We start from the raw sequence: 23,049 nt of genomic DNA on the forward strand, positions 1-23,049 counted from the left end.
CTGAGCCTGTGCAAATGCTGGAAGAATGGTATCAATGGCTCAAGATCAAATGCAGATGCAAATGCTGCGTGGAACTTCCACAAAGACAAATCAAAAACTCGTGATATCAGCCAGAAACATATGAACAATCACACTTCTTGTGTGTCTGGCGAATGTCCGATAGGTCCCCTGTGCAATTCACCCAAATCCAAACACATATTTCCGTCCAAAAAAATGAATCGCCCAAAAGTCACGCCATGGTCCATCGTAAGAAAGTCAAATGCAAGAACCAGCGGGGGAGATCCAAGTCTGGCTAGGTATAAACAAGAAAAAAAAAATAGTGGTAAAACAAAAACTGGCTAGTGAAGCAACAAAAAAATTGCATGCATGAGTGATCAGGGAAGAAATGTTGGGGGTATAGTCCCTAGCGGCGAGCAGCAAGGGCTTGTTGGTGTTCTGGGCCAAGTCGGTCTCGCAGAAGCATGAGTGGCCGGCCAGGCTCGAGAAGTCCCATCATCATCTTGCCTAGTTCATTGTGTTTGATCGGCTTGGTGACATAGTCATTGAAACCTGCGCGGGCAGCATTTTCGATTTGATCTGTCATTGCGTTTGCCGAAAGAGCCATGATTGGGATCTGCGGGTAATGGTTTTTTTGTTCCCAGTCACGAATATCTTTACATGTATCGTAGCCGTTTTTGATAGGCATCTGAATATCGCACTAAGAGCCAATGATGTCAGATTTGCGGGAAAGCTCAAGGGGGCATAGAAAGACTCACGATGATGAGGGAATAATATCCGGGTTCTTTGGAGAGCACCATGTTAGTGCACTCCAGTCCATTGGATGCAGTTTCCGCCATGAGCTTGATCTTGTCCAAGTACTTCAACATGACCTGGTTATGCGTTAGCAAGTCAACCCAAAAACATCGTCCATATCTCTACTTACATCACGATTGGTTTCGTCATCCTCGACAAGCAAGACCCGATAACCCTTGTTACCCAAAACTTCTTTGACCATCTTCGAGACAGTTTTGAAGTTGTTATTGATCTCGCGTGCCATGTCTTGGTTGCGATCTTTGCTCAGCTCACGCTTGCTCTCAGGATCGAAGATCGTTGAGAAAGCGGAAGGTTTCACGGGCTTGGGTACAATGAAAACCTGCTTCCCAGTAGCCGCCAGCTCTTTGACCCGCGAGCTAATTTGGCGCTTTTGGTAAAGATCCGATATGATGACAACGACCAGCGCAGGATTTAACTCCGAGTCTGACACAGTTTGGATGACATCTAGGATGTCATCAGTCTGGAGGTTCAGGACAAGATGTGTGCAAGAACGATCATCGGAGGCAGAATGTATCATATCTTTCCACTCATCGACATCAGGCAGTGTTGTGAACTTGAACGGGATCTCACGCGGAACAACCTGCTCAATGTGCTGCTTTATGGCTTGCCGGGAGTTCTTGAGCGGGCAGAGGATGACGATAGAGAATGGGCCGTGGGAAGGCACCGATACCCGTCCGATTGATGCATCTGGAGACGCAGACGCTTGTGACATGGGCGATGCTAACTGTGCCGATGCGTCGGGCTTCGTGACAGCAGGTTGAATATCAGTGTTCGACACTGCATCTGGCATGTTCACCACAGCCCTTGTCTGATCTAATGGAGGCGGGAGGGGGGCGGGACCAATATCTGGGGTCGGAAGAGCAGAAGACGAGACCGAAAATGAGGCAGAAAGGTTGATGTCAGAGCTTTTGCTAGACGAGTCGGAGTTTCTTGCGGCTAGAGGAGGCGCTTGTTGATAGGATGTCGTTCTGGACTTTGCAGGCCTTCTTGAAGCACTCGAACTCTGACGCATTAATTTGGGCTGTTCGGAGGGTGAGGGAGGCGCAGGCGCATCGACCTTGACGTAGAAAGAGAATTTTGCTCCCTGGCCCTCTTTGCTGCTAGGAGTGAGCTTGCCACCATGCATTTCGACCAATTGCTTCGACAGGAAAAGCCCTAGGCCACTACCTGCATGCTGTTGTGACCCATTTTCTCCAAGCTGACTGAATCGCTGCATCAGTCGTTCGGCATCCTGGGAACTGAACCCTTTTCCGGTATCTATAACTTCAAAGTTCATAAATGCCTGAGTGTCACTAGGGCTCGCAGTTGGATCGCGATAGATATCGCAGCTAATATGAATTTCCCCATGTGCAGTGAATTTGACTGCGTTACCAAGGAGGTTGATCAGGACTTGGCGAATTCGGAAGCGATCTCCAATTACCATCGATGGCATGTGTTCACCTATGAGATAATTGATCTCGAGCCCCTTGTCGATCGCCCGTGAGGCAATGGTGTCAATTACATCTTCGATCATTGACCGGATATGGAACCAGGATTTGACCATCGACATCTTGCCGGCTTCAACACGAGACACGTCAAGAATATTGTCAACCAACTCGCGAAGATTGGTGGAGCTGTTTTGTATGGTGTCAAGCATTCGCCTCTGGTCACTATCGAGTTGGGTATCCAGGATGAACGGAATGGTACCAAGAATGCCATTGAGCGGGGTTCGGATCTCGTGCGACATGTTGCTGAAAAATTTGGTTTTAGACTCCATCTGGTTATTTAGTTGTTGCATGGCCTTGTTGAGCTCTCTTTCAAGGTTTTTGCGATCATTGATGTCGGTACATGTTCCGTACCAGGAGGCTTCCTCACTCCCGAAACTGCTAGTCTTAACACGAACTAGACGAACCAAATGCCACCGGAAATCGCCACCTCGAGAACGAAGGCGGATCTCAGTGGAATAGAAAACTCGGCCATTTTCATCTTTCTGCAAAGAAGCAACGCCACGACTAACAAGTTCATCCAGAGCTGATCCGACCATGAATTCAGAAGGCCCACTATCATCTTGGTCCGCCTTCTCGGATGCCCTATTAAGAGCCAACCCGCTGCACTTTGCAAGATCGTCGGGATGAACATGTTTCGCAAAGCCAAGGTCGTGCGCTTCCTCAAGCGTTTGCCCAGTGTACAGATTCCACTGCTCATTGACAAATATCAAACCGCGGTTCTCCGTCGCCTCAAACACAACCTGTGGGATCGAATTGGAGAATGCACGATACTTTGCGTCAATGGCAAACTTTTCCCTTTCTTGAATAGCCTCGAGCTCAGCGATGTGCTGCTCGTGAATATCGAGAAAAGATCCAATCCAGTACAATACCTCCCCTGTTGATGACAACAGTGGATTGGCCCGGAAGATAAACCAGCGGTACGCTGATTCATCGTTGAATCGTCGGACCCGTACTCGTTCAGTGAACTGCGCACCCGTGAGCAACGCATTGGCCCATTTGCGATGAACGTGCTCATTCTCACTGCTATGGATATTCTGCCAGGGATCTCGCAATTTTTGTTCCTGTTGATGCTGACTTCTTCGATAAGCATCGAACTTTGAATTAGTCCAAATTACTTCGCCGCTCTGTGGTTTGGCTAGGAATAGATGCAATGGAATCGAATTGAGCATTAGTTGGGCTATCGTGTCAGAGAACGGGCGCGGAAGCTCCCGTTGAAGTTGGGCGTACAACGAGTTCGTAGACCCTTGACGTGAAGATTGCTGAGTGGGTGAAATAACGATAGGTGCTCTGGAATCCTGTAGTGGCGATGCAACGTAGGTGGGATGCTCTTGTAGGGTGTGTTCATCGCAGGTGGTAGGCTTCCCGGCAACCTTGTCGAGAGAAATCGACATTAATGGGTCAACATAGGTGGTCTTCGACTTGTGAAGCCGTGGTCTCGCCTGGGATATACTATCTCGGGCGCCTTTATGTTGCGGAACATTGAAGTAGCTGTCGGCACCTTCTCCACCAGACCGTGATGTCATTCCCGGGGATTGAGTTGCGGACCCGAATCCGATATGACCAAGATCAAATCCAGGGGTTCCAATGGCAGAAACGGCAGGGCTAAATTTGATAGATGAACGATCACTCGGGCTAGTCATGCTCGTATGCGTAGACAGCGGGTTGTTGTTGTCGCCGACAGAATAGCTGACATGGCCACTGAGGCCGGCAACAAGCTCTAGCTCACTGCTTGCATCTGAGAAAGTACCGCCTAGACCCAAAAGATGTCCATAGCGGGGAGTCTCAATCTTGGAGGAGAGCTGCCTCTCAAGCTGGCTATATCGTTGAGCCAAACAAAAGGAAGATGTTAGATGTGGCATCAAAAATGCAAGTGACTGTCTGAGATTAGGGGGATAAGGCACGATTGTGCACAGCATCGAGACAATGGCGACAGGGAATCTCAATGTCGATGTGGAGTTTCGGGTAGAGTGACCACCATGTAAAAGAGGAATATGAATCACAGTTTTTGACTGGTCAATCCCGATCGCTTCCAGCGGAAGATTATTAGAGTAGTCATGTGAAGGCGGGTTCTTGGAGAAAGCCCCCTCATCAACCGAGTGATTTGTGAAGAACGGATTTTGATCTGCATGTGTACGTGGGGCGGGCGATGGCGCAGGAGACTGAGACCACGGAGATTGCGGAACTTGCTCATATTCATCATACCGTTTCAATCCAATGGCACCGAGGCCTTGCTGCATCTGTATCCGTCCCAATTCTTTGCTCTCGGGACCATCGACATCGGGAGTGACCTGAACCATCTCATTTGGACTTTTCGCCGGCTCAGCCCAACGCTGCGAATACTGTGTCGGATGTTCTGAATATTCACGAGTCAAAACAGTGGGTCGGGTACGCCCAAATAGCCTGACCACGCCGGTACGCTTGATGAGAGGGTCTGGCTCTACCTCTAACGGCCTGGGTGTTGGAAACACAGCCTGCCGCAGACCACCAAGAAGACTGTTGAGTGTATCATCTACGATCTCAGAGTGGTCTTCGATCGAATGATCCATAGCTGACGTGTTGTGAGAAGCAATCTGTACGTGCTTTTTCTCGGATTTGGCATGCATCTTTGCAGGTTGTGGTTGACTAAGATCAGGGGGAGCTTGCCCTTTGTTTTTATCAAATCCAGCGAATGAGTGCCGAGACAATAAAGATGGCCGAGAAGAACCAGACACTTTGCTCGGGTTCGGGACAGTCTCGTTCTTCTGTTGCATGGTGGTTTTGCGCGAGTAGGATGTTTCCGTCAGCGGTCCTTTCTCAAAACTGCGCGCCTGAATATGCTCCAACGATGTATCCACGTTCTGGTTGAAAATTGCCTTTTGACCCCAAGGAACATTTTCCAAATCGGTTACATCCCCCGGGACAGCGAGCGAGACGCGTTCGGCCCCATAGTTGGTTTGCATGATATCGATGAGGTTGGACCACCACGCTTCCAGTCCCGAATCGGCATTCAGCTGTAACGTGAGGTCATAGAGATCGGGACTAGCAAAATTGGGGTCTTCTTGGCTCAGGGTATGGTGAGAGGGCATGAAAATTGGATGCGACTCCAAATATTTTGAATCTGAAGGTAGGACCTGGGACCCTGGCGCTGTGAAATGAGTCTTCTCGGATGGAAGCTTCAATCTGAATTGTCCCCCGCGCCCTGTAGGCTCGATCCCCATTTTGGCTGACTTGTTCTGCATTCGTGGAAAGGGATAAGATGGCGTCTGTTGGGGTTTTCGATCAAGGGGTGTGTCGGTTTCAACGCCTTTGATTGTTCCTACGGAGCTGGCTGAGTCTGCAGAGGAAAGCACAACAGTGGCGGGAACTTCTGTTGAGCTATTGGACAAAGTTGTGGACAAGCGCCTCTTTCTGGGCGCATCATTCGAGACGGCAGGGACAGATTGAGACTGAGACAAAACCGAGGGTTGGGTTTGCTGCATTTGTTGGTAAACAAGCAGATCCTCCATCTGCCTTCTGAGTTCCTTGAGAGTGTGCGAACTGCGTCCTTGGTCTTCCTTTTGCGCGGCATCTGATCGTGGGTCTTCGGTAATGGGCGTCAAACCAACAGTCTGCTCTGTAGAATCACCGCGCGACAAGCGAGTTGTTTGGAGGGATGACTTCTCAAGAGCCTCCACCCTATCTGCAAGTTCATCCACCAGTTTTTGTGATTGGTGACCGTGTGGGGGTCGATGGCCAGGCGATCGGAGAGGTTGCATATGATGAGTATGAGACAGTCCGACAGGTGGGTGAGTCTCCGTTGGCGAGGGGAATGGAGGACTCCTCCTACTATGGACGTCCTCCATTCTCGCTCCTCCGCGATTGGAGGGAAAGAAGAAAAAGGATGTCAGTACTCGTGGGTGAAGTATGGGGTGCAGGAACGATGTGAGGCGTTTACGGCTTGGCCGAGATTCGCAAATGGGGGTGAAATGTTGGCGGGGGTAAGCCAAATGAAAGAAAACAGATTTATGCCAAGGTAGAATATGAGAGGAGAGAGTCGGATCGATTTAGAATCAGGGTTATAGCAAGAGATCAGACGAATAAGCTTCAGGCGGTGTATCAAAGATTCACTAGGGAAGAATAGATTGAGGGGGTTTCGAGGGAAACTCGAAATACTGTGTTGGAAACAGGCGTCTGTACCCGCCAGGCCCATTGCTTGGATCGATATGGGAGTGGATGGAGGAAGGAAAAAGTGGACTGGGCGTGATGCACCGGCTCCGGGGGTTATGACGTACTTAGATCGACCTGGAAAATAAAAACCTTGTGTACGGACATATGGGGTTGTTTTTTTTTTTTTAATCTAGATCTATGGGTTTAATCTGATTTAGAATTAACCATGGCATCTACTTTAATTTCTCATTCCCCATCGCCGAAGTCCAGATTTTTTTTCTCTTCGCTCCAAGAGAGGCGGTCCTCGTGGCGTACCTAGCCCTATATTCCCAGGATGTACCTGGATTACCTGTACTGGATACCCGTTACCACGGTGAACATCCCGAGCAGTCGCGAGTACCCAGTACATTCGTTACATGCCTACCGCTACAATATAGGCACGTCCAGAATTAAATCTCGCCAGGGCTGCTTTCCTCCGGAAAGAGCAACATTTATGAATCACCTAGGCAAATATCTTGCTTATTCACGTTGGGACAACCACATTGTAGGTATCCGCAACGGGGAATATGACCCAGACCGTATTCTGCTAAATACCTCCTAGGTACCATACCTAGATACCACACAAAACAGCCTACCTGGAATGACCTACGTATGCCAACCGTGCCATAGCTTGAACGAAGAGAAACGTCTTGGGGTTCTGGTGCGGTCTAGACCGAACAAGAAAAGCCCCTTCCCCCCTTGTTCAGCCTCAGACCTACCGGATATGGGGATTGTGAGAGGCCAACTGCATTATGCTGCAGAAGGCCCAAACCCCCTAAGAACGAGGGGATCGACCCGCCGACGTCAACGGGGCTTCTGTGGCGCCAAATCGGCTTAATGGGGATTGATTAATGCATGGTAGGTCAAGGACCCCCTTTTCCGCAGAGAACATTGCAAGGAAATGGATTTTCCGGGGTTAGCTACTCCGTATCGGCGAGGACTTGCTTTGTTTATAGTGCATTGTGGCCGTTCGGGGCTTTTTAACGACGACTTTCGGTGATTCGATGCTCACCTCCGCATCAGCTGATCTCAGGGGAATATATCCATGTCGTCATCTGGCATAAAATAAGACGACTAGAGAGTCTGGGCTTTTTCATTCGCCCTGGATTATCCCTTTGAACTCCTCGGCTCGGGATTTCGTACGAAGTACGGACTACGGATCACAAACTCATACATAGGTAGTTAACTAACTCGTTAGCCTACTGTACATAGACACCGTGCTGGGTGATATCATTGCCCAGGTCTGTCCTACTTTGGCTACTTGGATCTGAATAAATTCTCAATCCATCGGTCGTACAATCCCATCAGTGTTCCGAGGTAAGTCTCATTGAAATCCGTTTTCCTGCTACAAATATACCAACCCTACAATCTCAAACACATGAATGCAAGTCACCAGGACTTCGAAAAAATGCTTATATATACTCCGTACAAGAAATGCAGACCAAATGAGAGTCAAAGCGTTATATAGTCATATGTCCATCTAAATTGCGTTGGGAGAGTGTTCTAGGCTTTCTGCGTGCGCTTCCACTGGCTGTGCGGGCTCAGTGATGTTTTTATCACTAGCCTGGAAGGATTTATCCAAGGCACGACGAGGGTTGAGCTCCTCTTGATAGATTGGTTGCTCGTTACCCTTGAGACCAGAGCCCGTGGGGTCTCTCCGAATGAGGAAGCCCTTCACGCGCGCATCGTTTGAGTCCATCTGTTTGACGGTGTTTTCTTGGCGATTATGTAGGAAACGCGATGACTTTTCGTTGACTTCACGCAGTCGATCCTGGACACTAGTATTCATTTGCCCAATCCAGGATGCTTGAAGGGCGCCCGCAAACAGTACCAGGAGAATCACAAGCCGGGAGAAGGTTCGCTGGTCGACAACGTGTTGCTGCGGTCCCTGATGGCGATTATGCCACTGCTCCCAATCTTCCCATGTAGCGTTCGCATAGATATTTGGTCCCCGCGACTCCCAGTCTATTTTATCCTCTAGTAACGTGTGGTTCCACCCAGTGCCATTTCGATCATATGCAGCCCGTTTGATGGGATTGGAAAGGATTTCATGGGCTTCAACCACAATTCGATAGCGGTGTAATCGATTCTCAGGGGTCAACTGATGGAAGAGTGGGTGATCTTTGAACGGTCGGTCGGGATGATAGATCTTCACGAGGTCATAGTAATGTCTTTTCGAATACGGACCGTCGCGGGGTAAATTCAAGACGTCATAAGGGGTAAAAGATCGAGTACTGGGCCATGAGTAGTCCTGATGGGGGAAATGTGACGCAGTGGCATAGCTCCTGTTCTTGTAAGGTGCCTGCAATTCATGGGTTGGAGAAATATTCGTGTTGAGATGTGAGAGTGGCAAGGTAGCCGTCGAGGGGAGCAGTTGCACGCCTCCGCCACGAAGAAGGTTAATTCTTTTGAACATGGTCACATTTTTTCGTAGAAAAAGAGCGGGTGAAATTCCCGATGTGCTCTACCCTCCAAAGTTATCGTGGGGAGTATGAGCTGATGCTTTGGTTTCTCGGACCGGCTTCGGAGATGGTCACGTGTATGTAGCTGTTGGAGCTTGATTAACGATCTCCAAGAATTTGGGTCTCTGCATGTTTCTTCTCCCACAGTACCATTTTGAGAGCAACAATGGTCGAATCCAGCGACGATCGTCGCGAGCGCCGGCGCTCTGTGACCTCACCATCAGATCATAACCGCGAACGCCGGCCACGGGATGCACCTCACGACGACTGCCATTCGAGCTCACGACGACGTGATGAACACCACCGAAGCTCTCACCGGGACGGTTCTAGACGAAGATCGTCCCGCAGCCCACTTGAAAGAACCACTGGTCGCAGTGGCGGTGACAGATCTCGCCGCGAGCGCAGAGAACGATCTACAAGCTCAACCCGTGATGACCGCCGCAGACACAGACACCGCAGCCACCGACACCGTGACAGCCGCCTTAGTGATGAAAAACGATCATCTCGAAGACATCGTGGCACACCATCCCGCTCTCGTTCCCCGCGAAGATCACGCAGCCCTGCACCCCGGGCATTAGAACGAAGTGGCCCGCTTCCCTCGCAGTCCGATGCATTCACTGATATGGCACACCCTTCAGATGCACCAGCGCCTGAAAAGCAGAAGCCGAACTTCAACACTACTGGTAGACTCGCGGCAGAAAGCAACACAGTTCAAGTCCAGGGTGGAGAAATAGTTCTGAAATACCACGAGCCTCCAGAGGCGCGCAAACCGCCTGCCAAGGAACCTTGGCGCATGTATGTGTTCAAAGGGCAAGATTTGCTAGAAACAGTCGAACTAGGTGAACGAAGTTGTTGGCTGGTTGGCCGCGAGCGAACGGTGGTAGACTTTCCGCTCGACCACCCCAGCTGCTCAAAGCAGCATGCTGTGTTACAGTTCCGATTTGTTGAGAAGCGCAATGAGTACGGCGATCGCATCGGCAAGGTTAAGCCTTATCTTATTGATCTGGAAAGTGCAAATGGATCGAGTGTCAACGGGGAAACCATTCCAGGTGGCCGTTACGTGGAAGTCATGGATAAGGACGTGATACGCTTTGGTTTAAGCTCTCGCGAGTATGTTCTCATGCTGCCTCCGAGCTGAAGATAAAATCTCCAGCTTACCTTGACCAGCATCGGAGTACGTTAATGGCTACATGGCAAATTTGGAACATAAACCACGGAAATAATGTTACAATTCGCAATTAAAAAGTCATGCAGGCTTATTTAGAAATAGAAAATTTCGGACGGCTTCACATGCGGTCCTTGACTTCCTTGGCCTTCCCTTCAACATCGCCAATCGCCTCCTTTGCCTTTCCCTTAGCTTGGCCTAGCGCTTCCTCTGCCTTGCCCTTGCCCTTGTCGGCATACTCGGCCGCTTCGTCCTTCACCTCCTCTCCCTTCTCCTTTGCCTCCTGGGCTCCGGTATCAACGACCTCCTTGATCTTGTGGGCAACCTTTTCTGTTGTAGGAATCATATTAGCATCGATTTCGGATCATTGATTGGAGGTTGTGTATATGACATCACACAGAATACATACCACCCGTATTAATCCCCTTCACTGCTACATCGGAGACAGTCCGATCAGCTTTCTTCAAGGTCTCTTTGGTTATGTCAATAGGTCCCTTGTAGTATGGAGCGGTGACCGAGATAGAACGAATTGCCTGGAAGCCAGGAGCAGTTCGTGTTGCCACCCGGGATCTCAGAAGAGGAGCGAAGCGTGCTGCAGACATGATTGTGGATATGAGTGGTGTTGAATGTAGAATTGAGGTATAGTCTGAGGCTTGGACTAGTTTGAATGTAATCGATAAAATAATTAATGGATTTTCCTCAAAGAATTCCGAGAAAGTTCTTTAAATAAGTAGAGCTTTTAGCTATCAGACTGGTTTCTACTTGGTTGCCTCTTGCGGGTTCGGCGACGTCATCAGTATGTAGTCCATTTCTTACGTCGATTCACAGTCAGTCTAGGCCTGGGTTCCAAGGTTTCTTTTCCCAATCCGGTTATTTCGGTTTGCTGGTCGGGAATCTACAACGCCTGAAATCAGGTTTTGAGCTTGTCTCACTTTTGGGGAAAGGGTATTTGTCTTCTGGCCGACGACTATCGCCACGGATGCAGGCGATAGCGGCCGGGGTTGTAGATTTTTATTTCCTATCAGGGAATAAAGCATTCCATACGGAGTAGGTAAACAGACATTGCTGTGTATGTGCTATATAGCATATACAACGTCTTAATTTAACTGGTTCAATTTCTGATACTACGAGAGAAATATGTTCACAAACCCGAGAACCATATGAATCCATAATTACATCCGTGTAGATAACAGCCAGTCCATAACGACCTAAAATAACTCTGTGTTGTATATGAGCCTTATTTTTGATTATCAATTAATCAATTAACCGAGAATGAATATAAAAAATGCCGACATTATAAGATGAAAAAAAGGGGGAGGTCTAGGGATTTCGCTGTTTCCGACTCTAGCAAGGATGTAACCTTCCTCGAGTGTATACCGCAATCTACCTAACCCCGAACCTTAAATATTGTGTTTGATCAAGCCATAGATAACTGCATTATTCACATGGTTGTTATTTAGAAACATCCTTGGATGACAGCATATATCACCCACAATCTAATGACGTGTGGCATCCTAAAGCATAAAGATAAATTAAAAGTTGGGGACGGGTGTACCCGTCATGGGTACCATAAATGCTTGATTGCTGGGACTCGCGCAGCATTGACCGCGACGAGCAAGGAATACGTGGGAAAAAAAACCCTGAGGCCATAGGCCTAAATGATATCTTACACGTCGAGAAACGGATTGAAGAGGTAGACATATTGTGTTATGGATGACAATCTTGTTGATGGTTGAAAAACACCACCTATGAAATACGACCCACGCATGTGCATGAGCACCCCGTACAGTTCACAAACTTTATGGTAATGATAATCAGACCACAAATACCTGAGGCTAGATAGGTATAGTTTCTACTGCGAGGGGACTAAATGCTTAATATCGTTGAAAATCTGCTAGGGAATTTGTACAAATCAGTACGATCATAGCCCATGGCTCCGCCTCGATACTCCTTCCAAGCAGAGGGACACGGTGCTAAGGTACATAATTGCCTCGTGCTTCCAGGCCGGAGGGGACTCGGGGTCTATTGAGCCAGCGTCGGACGCGGCGCTGCAAGATTCTATAGAAGATCAGGTGTTCGGTTATCTTCGTTCTGCCGCACTGTATACGAGTTTGGCGTCATCGTGATTGAACCTGCGGTGGTACCAGTCAAAGTCTCTATAGGAGGAGCGTAGGGCGAGCCATCGGTGCAGCGTGGGTTGGTGTAGGTTGAGAGCCGGAGGCAACTTGATCTCCTAGGTCTGATCGTAGCGTCGGTACCAGGCCAAGATCTTCTCGGCGGCCTTATGCCACTACTGGAAGCGGGGCTCCTCGCGGAGCTCGCGGTAGATTGAGCGGAAACTGCTTATTATCGGAGCGGAACGCTAGCCCGTAATCTTTTGATTAGCCATGGGAACATTGACTCGAGACTGGAATTCTAGTTAGAGGTATAAGTGAAGTCTACAATCCTCATGGGACCACGACGTTTAAGTGAGTAAATGTAACAAGTTCTGAGGTTGAGTTCCTTTACATTTTCTTTTATCTTGTTTACACTACCGATTGGTGGCCCTAGCTTTCAGGTGGACAGTGCTCGAGGATACAGGGAATTTTCACGTACGCCGCGAGGACTGATCTACAGGGTGGATCTATACAATAGGAATGCACCACCATTAGTTGTTGTCAAAGCTAGCTTTGGGACGCTATCCCGCATAGTAGCATGTATATAGAGCGAGGCCAATGGATTCATCATGATAATAGTCCGACTATGGTATAATCCTAAGTCTGAAGAGTTTGAAGAGCATCAACCCTTCTGTTTATTGTTAGTAACGGGAATGACCGGCGAGGCAGTGATAGTATAGTTTGCGTACATCCTAGGTCCTGAAGAGAGAGTATACTAGCTTCCTCAAATCGCTCCATAGCGATCATCTTGCATCTTCTCCTGGCTGTAAGGAGAATAATCTCAGGCGATACTCCACCAATCATCTCCCACGACTAGAAGGGCAACAAGTATGAAAAGGTCTGAGCTGGGGCACCCACGACAATATACAAAGGCTTACGGGTTGGTGGAAAGGGCGGGGAGGGTGCGGTCAGGATCTTCAATGCAGGGTAAGAGCGATGGTGACTGGACGAAATTTTCAGCGGCAAAAGACAGATGGTTGTAAATCTCTTCGACGATACTGAGGGCGTCAAAGCGGCGGGACAGGCCGACTGGAAGATTCGCCGCAGTGGGACAGCGGGACGGTCCGACCCGATCTATGTAGGTTGGAGGAGGTTGTCACAACCTTAGTTGGACAATGTGCGTGTAGGCTTCACGGGCGGGGTCGGCGGGGTTTGTGGTGGGGTGTGAAGCATCTTCACTGTCGGCATCATGCTCGCACTCCTGATTGTCTTCCAGCCCGATCTGGAACATAGCACGCTTGAGATATGAAAGATTGATTCCAGTTTGGGTTTCGGGCACGGCGCGCAGCTTGCCTGCGAAGCCGGCGTCCTCAAAGAGAGGGTAGGAAACATGAAAAAAAGGTGCAACAGGCTAGAAACGCTCAATGCGTTAAAGGGTCTGCTAGTAATTATAACATGGTAACCGGATCCTGACTAGAATCGGTGGTAATGCAGTACTAATCGGTGACTTGGCGGCGTAGCGCGATTGGGCCCGCTATGTCGCCATACTCGAGCGCATCAGTAGCTGCTGCTGAGTCGGTGAGAAAGTTCTGGATCGCCAGTAAAGATCCGCCACTGCCACTGGCGGCAGTGACCGTGCCGGCTTGCCCCAGACAAGATCAACGGGCTACATGGTCAGCATGAATTTTTGTCAGAGTCTCCCGCTGAGAGAGACGTCGAAATGCACCATGAAGATAGTTGATAAAGCTGAAGGCTAAGCTAAGCTAAAAGGCTATGGACTGAGGATCTGAGTCGTTTGTATTCAGCTTGTCTCATTTATCATCCACGGTATGCGTGTATATTGATTCAAAAATAATGAACGTGAGCAAGCCAGTCTATAAACCCAACAAGTCATTTCTACTTTGGCTGAGGATACTCCATAGTAGGCTGGTAAATACACCCGAGCAACTCTGAGAGCACTGTCATCGGGCACAATTGAATTTTCAGAACAGTGTCACCTCCAAAATGAGCTAATATGAGCTACTATGAGCTAACATGGGCTAACGTCGCTGAAAATTGCGGCTCGGCCCCGGGGGCCGTTCGGCTGACTTTCTATTCTCCGTCTACTCCGTACTCCGTCGTTATTGTCCGTCCGCTACGCCGATTTATCCTCACTAGTCTGACTGGAGTCTAGTATAGATGAAAAATGCAGCAAACAGCCCTGAGGTAGTCAATGGCCCTTGACTATAAGTTAGCAATGGAAACGTCTTAATCTTTCTGTTCCCAATTACTCACATCTCCCTTCTCCCCTGTTCTCGATTCCCTGTCCATTCGTCTCCCAAAGCCCTTTAAACTTCTTTCTCCCCTTGCCGCCATGGAGTCGAAGTCCGAGAATGCGGTTGATCTTCCGCATAGTTTCAATGGGGACGCACCCGCCAGTGGCAGTCAAAGTGAGACTATCGAATATCCCAATGCCTTTTGGGCGTCTTGCGTCTCTGTCGGGGTCGCTCTGGGCCTCTTTTTGGTAATAACAGTCACTTTTACCGTAACTAGCAAATTCTAACTCCAATTCCACAGGTCGGCTTGGATATGGTACGTGATGACGACGCATTGCCTCTTTCACTCGCCCACGCTAGCATCTCTTATCATTATTTTGGTTGTGGTAGACTATAATTGCGACTGCCATCCCTCGTATCACCGATGAATTCAAAGGCATCAACCTCGTTGGTTGGTACGGTTCGGCCTTCTTTATTGCGCTGGCTTGCTTCCAGCCCTTCTGGTAATTACCCAATTCTGTCTCTCTACACCTTCACCTCATGCACCCGTTATCCTAACTCGAAGGTTGCAGGGGCAAGGTATATCCCTTTTTCTCGATCAAATACACCTTCTTGACCGCCGTTTTCATATTTGAATTGGGCTCACTGCTTGCAGGTAAGCAGCCAGACACTGCATCCATATCAATCACGTCCCAGAACTGACTAATTTCCATGATGTAGCCGTTGCACCCAACAGCACCATCCTCATTGTCGGGCGAGCCATAATGGGCGCAGGAGGCGCAGGCATCGCATCGGGGGGATACGCCATCTTGGGGGTTGTTGTGCGCCCACAGCTTCGCCCTATCTTCACCGGGTTTATCACCACTGTTTATAGCGTTGCGAATGTCCTCGGTCCCATCCTGGGCGGTGTCTTCACACAGAAGACAACTTGGCGCTGGTGCTTCTATGTTAATCTGCCAGTTGGTGCTATCGCCGCCATCATTATCTTTCTGCTGTTCCAACCCCCCAAATCCGCCCGTCGGACTCAGGCTCCGCTGAAAGAAAAGCTGTCGCATATGGATCCAATCGGCATCTTGCTCGCCCTCGGCTCGCTCGTCTTCTTCACACGTGCGCTTGAGGTAGCCGGTATCTATAAGGCATGGAACTCGGCCGAGGTCATTGGCTTGCTTGTTGCCTGCGTCGTTGCTACAATAGCCTTTGTAGTCTCACAGTACCTCCAGGGTGACCATGCCCTCATCGTGTCACGGATTCTCAAGAAGCGTGTCATCGCTGTTGGAATGGTATACGGCTTCTTCCATGAGGGAGCCTTCTACCTCCTGCTCTATTACGTCCCAATCTTCTTCCAGGTCGTCGTGGGTGTCTCTCCCTCCGACGCTGGTGTCCGCAACCTCCCGCTGCTCGTCAGCTGCGGCATAGGATCCGGGCTCGCGGGCATTCTCGTCTCAGTCTATGGCCACTATGTCCCGCTTATGCTGTGGGCAAGTGCCGGCGGCTGCATCGGCTCCGGCCTTATCTACACCCTGAATGCTACCTCCTCTACTGCCGCTTGGGTTGGATATCAGATCCTCGCCGGGCTCGCCTACGGGTCTGGCCTACCGCTAGCGATCATCGCAGGTCAGGCCAAGGCTGAGCCCGAAGATCTTGCTTCAACTACAGCTATGCTTTTATGTAAGTCAAGCCTTGCACACTTGCCATATCAATTTAGCTCATAACTTACACCACCTGTAGTCTCCTTCTGTGTCGGCTCCTCGACCTCCCTAGGAGCGGGTCAATCCGTGCTGAGCAACATCCTATTGTCGAAACTTCCGTCCACCGCGCCTGGTGTCGACCCGCTCAGCGTCATTGCCACAGGGGCTACCGAGATCCGCCATGTCTTCCCCGCCGATGCTGTTCCAGGAATCGTGCAAGCCTATCTCTATTGTTTGCGCGCTGTTTTTTTGATTGTCACAGCCTACGCCGGCGTCGCAGTTTTCTTCGCAGTCAGCAATAAATGGGAGAGGCTCAGACTGAAGTAATGAAAGGCTGTCTTCTGCGCGCTACCAAGCCTTATGAAGACCAAAACTGCCGGGGATTTCCTGAATCCTGATAGACCAAAGGAAAGAGAGCCACCTCCCACCTCCATTAGCTGATATAAATGAATATAGAAGTGAAGTACTGTCAAGTAGAATGAGTTATTGTTTGAGCTTGACCTGAAATCGATCCTTCCTTACATCTTTAACTTATGCTCTATAGTCAGATATCTATAGGGTAAAGTGAAGCCCAATTCCTCATAACAATTCAGGCTTGCGGTTTGGCACAGGAATGGGACGGTAAATGGATCGGGAAGAATAGAATGTGAGTTCCTACTCTCTTGTGATACTTGTGACCGCTCCTATTGTCGCCTATAGTGAAGACAGGGAGGAGGTCTGGACCAAATCTTGACCCCGCTTGTCAGACCCATGGGCAGTGATAACCCTAAAATGCCAGCTAACCCAAGATGTATTAGCGCCCTGTTAACCCCAGATAAGCAGCGGAGAACATCGAGTTTCAGGTTGACTTCACAATATTTTAGGGGTGTTCCACTGTATGAAATGCCAACGAAACGACGAATCTTATCCTGCCAGCCGTGTCGGCGCTTGAAGACACGATGCGAGGTTTTTCCGGGATCGAGACAATGTGCTCGGTGTATCTCCCTCAGGTCGGTAGCCTAATTGAGTCGGATCCATTATTGGCGGCGGCGCGATGGTTGAGTGCTAATCGAGTATCTAACAGGCTTGAATGCTCTCTGCCCTCTACATCAACTATCACTAGTCCGCACCCTGGGTCTATTGGCAGACCAGAGAGAAGTTCTGACCCCTACAGTCAATGTCATTGTGCAGATAGGTATCCTTATTCCACTTGTATAAAGTGATGTACTAATTACTAATTCAAATATACTGGATAGAATCAACGCCATCGAAACGTCGCTTGCTGAAATGAAAGAACTATTGAAATCTCACCTTAGCAAGGACCAGTCAGCAAGAGTCTCCGCAAATGAGATGTTAGCAGGAAGCAATAGATTCAACGTGAGGAAGACCACCAACGATGGTGAAGTCACCATGCGCATGCCCTCAGAGGCCAGTATATTGGCAACCACTGACGTCCAACCTGCGCCAATCACAGTGGTCCGCCACGTTGGGAGTCTCATCACCGAGCCTGTCGCAACGGGAGAAAATAACTCACTGTTGGAAAATATGACCCAGATGGGCTTGGACTCGGAGAGTTTCGCCACTGTGTTTCAGCATGGCTTTGAGCAGATCGCATCGTGGTATCCATTCCCGCATGAGACTCTGACGGATCTCAAACAGAACCATCCACTGCTCTTCGCAATGTGCCTTCTCGCAGGAATCAGGGCTACTGCTGGTCTCAACAACTCTGAACTGCACATCACACTCCATACACTGGTCAAGACCCACTTGGGTATGAAGACGCTTGACACGCCGATCGATATCTCCACCATACACGGCATGCTTATCTCCAGTGCTTGGAGCTTTGGTCCGCTGGTGCCAGGTGGTCGGTATATTGATAGCTGGTTGATGAGCAGCACAACTATTACCCATTGCATGCTTAGCTTCCCTTTATCTGACCTTTTGTCGCACGCTGGCTTGTACGATGAAACGAATCGGAATATGTGCAGGATGTGGATTCAGGCGTCGTTGGTACATCTGAAGTACGTATACCCTTGTTTTAAAGCAGTAGGGATTTGGTGCAATATTGGTATAGAGGCTAACCTGATTTCAAGGTACGCAATTGGCACCGGTCGGCCATCAGTAGTTCCATGCGAGCGTCTTCATCCGTGGGCAGAAATTGTCAAATACCCCGGGTTTGAAACATTTGACCGAATTATTGCAGCTGAGCTCAAGCTCTATATTCATCTCTATGAGGCCATCTATCAGACAGTCAGCTCAGTGGCCGAGGCATGGGATATGGTCAATGGATGGGGACATGAATACCTTGCAGGTGAGGGATTTCTGTTTCAAAATTCTAAAGCAAAAGATTATACTGACTATAACCAACAGAAGGTAACAGTGTCCTGAGATGGGCACACTCCTGCGTATCACTTATCCTATCTCGATGGGAGCTGGCAAAACACAATCAGAGCCTGTCTTCAGACTCACTGATGGGTAATGAGCGCCTTAACGAACTGACCGACACAGTCATCCGCCATGCCCTACTAGTACTGCGGGAAATTATCGTCCTCTGCTCTGCAGATACTGCATTCGTTAGACCAACATATGACTACCTGCTGGCCGCATATGCGGGCGTGACACTAGCAGAGTACTGCGGCAGTATATCTGACGTGCACGCGACATATACGTTGATGGAAAATGTGCGGACACAGGCTAGGATTCCCAGAAGTATCGAAGGGATTTTCAGCTGGGCAACGAACGTTGTGCGGAAGAAGGCTAAGGATTTGCTGGATACAAAAATTTCGATGGCTCCCGATGATACCTTTTATTCGTATGCAGGGTCTGTCGCCGACTGGGCGCCGTTTCGGTTTATTGATTCGATGCCCACTGCTGGCTGGGATGGAGTAAGTGGTTCTATGCAACAGTATTGAGATCTATTTAAGTTGAGTTTTTCTCATGTTGGTTGATGTCAAATTAAATTGGAATGCATATCTCTCTGAGTGAACGCTGGTTTCATTTAGACAGGGGCCTTCCGTGAGCGAGGTCAAGTCGATCCCGATACCACTTGGCAGAGGGTTAGAAATGTTTAACGCCCGGGGAATATCAACAAAGTGTATCTTACCTTGCCAGAGGAAATAGGCTCGTAAAGAGCGGGATGAGCCTCGTCAATACACGAAGGCACAACCTTGCAAACCGAGTCCGGATTGAATCCCAGGAAGAACGGCATCGAGTACCTGGAGGTGGGTTGACGATTATAAACTCTGTGTACAGTAGACCTGAACCTATCATTAGAGAGACGCTGCAGGAAGTCCCCAAGATTGACAACCAGGGTGCCGGGTATAGGCCGAGCATCGAGCCATTCATCACCAGAGGAGAGGACCTGCAAGCCCCCAGACATATCCTGCCACAGTAGGGTGACGCAAGTTATATCAGTGTGCGAGCCAATGCCGACATCGACGTCGCCGTTATTCTGCTTGAGCTCATCTGCCGGCGTGGCGGGATAGTGTGTGTAGAGCCCGTCGGCGTTGGGACTCGTAGTTATCGAATCAAAATAGTCTTCTGGCATGCCCATTGCCAGAGCGAAAAGGCGGATCATTTTCCGCGCAAGCGCCAGACGCTGCTGGTAGAATTTGACTGTTGTTTCTTTGAACCCAGGGAGATGGCTGGTGGTGTCCCACGCAAAGTCTTCACCGACAGGCGCTGTAGCTGGGTCATGAGCGACTGGGTCATTCCTGGGGCTATATCGCAGAGAGAAAGTCTCTTTTCGGTCTAAGTACTTCTGCTGTTAATGATGCATTCATTGCATTAAGTCGTGCCTGAGAGATGGGAGGTTCTTTACCCCTTGTTTCCGTTTTATTGATCTGGCTACTCCCCAGCCCTTGCCAGCCATCAGGATTGTGCGGCCGGTTGCTTGAGGCTAGCTCCTTCTGCTCGATTGGCTGCGCGAAGAAAGCCTTCGCCTGGGATAACGCATCCTGAATCAGCTCTTCTGGGATGCCGTGGTTTTTGACATAGAAGAACCCTGTGTTCTCTGCCGCTGCTCTTATCTTGGATGCAATTGCCTCCCTCGCTTCTAGATCCTGATCAATCGAAGAAAGATCAATGACCGGGATTTCATCTTCGGTTGGCAGACGCGGGGGAGCAGTTGACACTCGGCGGAATGCAGGGCCGCTAAGCGTCAGTAATTCGACCTGAGTGTACTCGAGCTGGGTTGCCATGATAGATTCGAGATATAACCAATACAAACGTGAGGATGATCGCGAAGCTCTGCTCGATTTCTCCCCCGCAATATATCAAGATTAGGCGATCTCCTAGTCCGTGGGTAACCGTCGGACGCGTTGATGTTAAGAGACTACGGCGATCGCCGGACGAAGCTAACGACGCCGAGATGCGAAGGATAAGCAAATAAGATGAGGTCTGTCTCCTCCTCTTTTATCTCCAGAAGATAACAGTGCGCCTCTGGTCACGGGGGTGTTTGCGACGACACAACTTAGGCGTCAGGTTCTTATCTGTCCATCAACCACTCCAGAGGCCAAATAGCCCTACAAACCCACGATGGTCTATCAATTGCCCCTCTTCTCAAGTTTCGGATTTTGCCAGTAGATCAGCGCTCGAGTCTGCTTTCGACCTTTTTTCTCCACTTCCCCGCACACCCTATATACGATGTCCAGACTATCGCGGCTCCACGAGCTGCTCATCGTCAAACGAACGGAACGAGATGGCGTCGCTCGTCCAGTTGACATGCTGGACAATGACTCAATTCGACCGACACCAGTCAAAGACAGAACATGGTCGCAACTCACGTATATCATGTTCTGGTTCTCTGCGACGGCAAATGTTAGCAATCTGTACACTGCTTCTACGGGAATGGCCATGGGATTGACCATGTGGGAAGCGATCGGGTGCTCTTTCAGTGGACAGATTCTCGCCGGTATCTTGATGGCTCTGAATGGCCGCGCTGGGGCGATGTATCGCATTCCGTTCCCTGTTCTTTGTCGCGCCAGTTTTGGTCACTGGGGAGCATTGTGGCCGACTTTCAATCGTGCTGCCATGTCAATTGTATGGAACGGCGTCAATACCGTGCAGGGAGCACAGTGTTTATAGTAAGTTTCTTTAACTTCATCCCTGCGCCTCTTTTCCGGGGGAAAATGCAAGCATCATTACTAATAGTCTTCTCCAGCGTCTTCCTCCATGCTATTTTCCCATCTATTGAGAATATTCCTGATAAAATGGGATCGAAGTCAGCTTTGACTTCAGCACAGATGATGTGCTTCTTCGTCTATTGGTAAAGGCATCAATAATCCAATGATGAAATTCAGTGCTGATCATCCTGAACAGGCTTATCAATTGCGCATTCCTGGTAGTGCCCGTGCCAAAGATGAAATCCCTGGTCTACATCAAAGTCGGGGTCTATTATGCTGCAGCCTTCGCCATGGTTGGATGGACTGTATCCCTCGCTGGTGGCTCTCTACAGACAATCAATGCGCCCTCAGAAAAAAAGGGCAGCGAAAAAAGTTATCTCATTTTCAAATTCGTCTTCTTGGGTCTCGCTAGTTGCGGAACCTTCATTTCCAATGCATCTGACCTCCAGAGATATGCTAGAAAGCCCAATGACGTTCTCATTGGTCAAATTGTCAGCTTCCCAGTGTCTAACTTCCTAGTTGCCATTTTGGGAAATCTCATCGCATCCGCTAGCAAAGCCGTCTTTGGAGAGGTATGTTCCTTCGAAGGATCGCTTACAAGTGTTGGGCTAATAGAATCGTGTAGCTCATTTGGAGTCCATTGGTGTTCTTGGACAGATTAATGGAGGGGGAGCGATACACCTCCGGCAATCGCGCTGCCTGTGCCATCATTGCGCTAGCATTCGTTTATTCCACCATCTTCTCGGCCATTTTTGAGAACTCAATCCCGTAAGAACCTAATGTCTATGCATCCATACGTCGCCAATATCTAACAATCTCCAGTGCGGGCAATGACATTGCAGCCCTACTACCAAAATACATCACTATCAAACGAGGTTTCTTCATTTGCGCCGGTAAGAGAAGAATCTCAATCATCTTGCTAGCTCTCCAAAAGCTTTTCAACTAACTACCGCACCAGTCCTTTCTTACGCTATCTGTCCCTGGTATCTTCTTTCATCGGCCTCAATCTTCATCACATTCCTCTCTTCCTATCAGATCTTCCTATCAGCAATTGCCGGAATTCTCATCTGCGACTACTACCTAATTCGCCGGGGTCTACTGGATATCCCAGCCCTCTACGTCACAAGCCCAAGTCCGTACTACTTCCTTCACGGATTCAACCTTCGAGCTTTCCTAGCCTACATCGTAGCTATCGCGCCCAACTTCTACGGCTTCCTTTTCCAGATGGGCGTCAAGGCACCCATTGGTATCCAGCGGTTCTACTACATTGCCTACCCTACTGGCTTGTTCATCGGGTTCGGCGCCTATTACTTGGTTTCTCTGGCTTTCGTCCCACCTGGAATGAAGGAGGCATCCGGATGGATGGAGCCGAAGGACTTTGTGGAGGATGAGGATGTTTCCGGGAGTGATGGGTTCATTGATGCTGTTGATCCAGGCTCCACGGAGAAGAGTGCTTCAGTTTCTACGCAGGCATATGGGGAGAAAAGTGCATTTTAATAAGTGATTTGGCTGGGGCTTAGCTTGCAAAATCAAGTATAATTAATATTATCGTGGTGACTATCACGCAATACTGTGAATTGACAGCTGAGCTCTAGATGTACATGTATGTACATAGCTCCATGTACCTACCAAGCACGGAGTACGGAGTAGAGATTCTAGATTCTCTTTATCATTCACCTGGACCAGTTCAGCCCCCACTTTGGCGCACGGTTCTTCGCATTTAAAAGGGGGTGTTGAGGCTTAGCCATCGATTTCTTCTTGATGGAGTACCCCGTGTGTCAGAAAGGCTGCAAGGCTCTGACGCCAAGGGATGTCTT

The 23,049-nt window shown here is 49.3% G+C and overlaps 9 protein-coding genes across 9 annotated transcripts; 4 read left to right on the plus strand and 5 right to left on the minus strand.

Annotated features, from left to right (window-relative positions):
* Positions 1 to 403: 403 nt before the first annotated feature.
* Positions 404 to 6,121, minus strand: pkhB (putative sensor histidine kinase/response regulator; the record flags this gene model as incomplete). Its single annotated transcript, XM_057171260.1, has 3 exons — positions 404 to 697; positions 756 to 869; positions 923 to 6,121. 3 exons carry the CDS (start codon positions 6,119 to 6,121, stop codon positions 404 to 406), a joined length of 5,607 nt encoding a protein of 1,868 aa, XP_057035163.1.
* Positions 6,122 to 7,944: 1,823 nt separating this feature from the next.
* Positions 7,945 to 8,880, minus strand: N7457_000193 (J domain-containing protein; the record flags this gene model as incomplete). The annotated part of the gene is made up of 1 exon (XM_057171261.1): positions 7,945 to 8,880. The coding sequence occupies one exon, from the start codon at positions 8,878 to 8,880 to the stop codon at positions 7,945 to 7,947; it is 936 nt and encodes a 311-aa protein (XP_057035164.1).
* A 212-nt stretch (positions 8,881 to 9,092) lies between these two features.
* Positions 9,093 to 10,064, plus strand: N7457_000194 (putative FHA domain protein SNIP1; the record flags this gene model as incomplete). The annotated part of the gene is made up of 1 exon (XM_057171262.1): positions 9,093 to 10,064. The coding sequence occupies one exon, from the start codon at positions 9,093 to 9,095 to the stop codon at positions 10,062 to 10,064; it is 972 nt and encodes a 323-aa protein (XP_057035165.1).
* A 148-nt stretch (positions 10,065 to 10,212) lies between these two features.
* Positions 10,213 to 10,693, minus strand: N7457_000195 (uncharacterized protein; the record flags this gene model as incomplete). Its single annotated transcript, XM_057171263.1, has 2 exons — positions 10,213 to 10,421; positions 10,501 to 10,693. 2 exons carry the CDS (start codon positions 10,691 to 10,693, stop codon positions 10,213 to 10,215), a joined length of 402 nt encoding a protein of 133 aa, XP_057035166.1.
* A 2,428-nt stretch (positions 10,694 to 13,121) lies between these two features.
* Positions 13,122 to 13,478, minus strand: N7457_000196 (uncharacterized protein; the record flags this gene model as incomplete). Its single annotated transcript, XM_057171264.1, has 2 exons — positions 13,122 to 13,321; positions 13,382 to 13,478. The coding sequence occupies 2 exons, from the start codon at positions 13,476 to 13,478 to the stop codon at positions 13,122 to 13,124; spliced, it is 297 nt and encodes a 98-aa protein (XP_057035167.1).
* A 1,062-nt stretch (positions 13,479 to 14,540) lies between these two features.
* On the plus strand, positions 14,541 to 16,457 carry N7457_000197 (MDR family MFS transporter; the record flags this gene model as incomplete). The annotated part of the gene is made up of 6 exons (XM_057171265.1): positions 14,541 to 14,690; positions 14,744 to 14,758; positions 14,833 to 14,945; positions 15,015 to 15,097; positions 15,163 to 16,110; positions 16,171 to 16,457. 6 exons carry the CDS (start codon positions 14,541 to 14,543, stop codon positions 16,455 to 16,457), a joined length of 1,596 nt encoding a protein of 531 aa, XP_057035168.1.
* Positions 16,458 to 17,366: 909 nt separating this feature from the next.
* Positions 17,367 to 19,021, plus strand: N7457_000198 (transcriptional regulator family TF; the record flags this gene model as incomplete). Its single annotated transcript, XM_057171266.1, has 3 exons — positions 17,367 to 18,130; positions 18,203 to 18,420; positions 18,480 to 19,021. Coding segments are annotated over 3 exons (1,524 nt in total), but the record flags the coding sequence as incomplete, so codon positions are not given.
* Positions 19,022 to 19,103: 82 nt separating this feature from the next.
* On the minus strand, positions 19,104 to 20,308 carry N7457_000199 (isopenicillin N synthase family dioxygenase; the record flags this gene model as incomplete). The annotated part of the gene is made up of 3 exons (XM_057171267.1): positions 19,104 to 19,154; positions 19,213 to 19,859; positions 19,930 to 20,308. 3 exons carry the CDS (start codon positions 20,306 to 20,308, stop codon positions 19,104 to 19,106), a joined length of 1,077 nt encoding a protein of 358 aa, XP_057035170.1.
* Positions 20,309 to 20,753: 445 nt separating this feature from the next.
* On the plus strand, positions 20,754 to 22,729 carry N7457_000200 (nucleobase cation symporter-1 family protein; the record flags this gene model as incomplete). Its single annotated transcript, XM_057171268.1, has 6 exons — positions 20,754 to 21,193; positions 21,271 to 21,375; positions 21,429 to 21,804; positions 21,858 to 22,000; positions 22,055 to 22,125; positions 22,191 to 22,729. The coding sequence occupies 6 exons, from the start codon at positions 20,754 to 20,756 to the stop codon at positions 22,727 to 22,729; spliced, it is 1,674 nt and encodes a 557-aa protein (XP_057035171.1).
* Positions 22,730 to 23,049: the final 320 nt, after the last annotated feature.

Source organism: Penicillium paradoxum (genome assembly GCF_028828445.1).
Source record: "Penicillium paradoxum strain IBT 22861 chromosome Unknown utg000002l_segment0_segment0, whole genome shotgun sequence".
NCBI classification, from domain to species: Eukaryota; Fungi; Ascomycota; class Eurotiomycetes; order Eurotiales; family Aspergillaceae; genus Penicillium; species Penicillium paradoxum.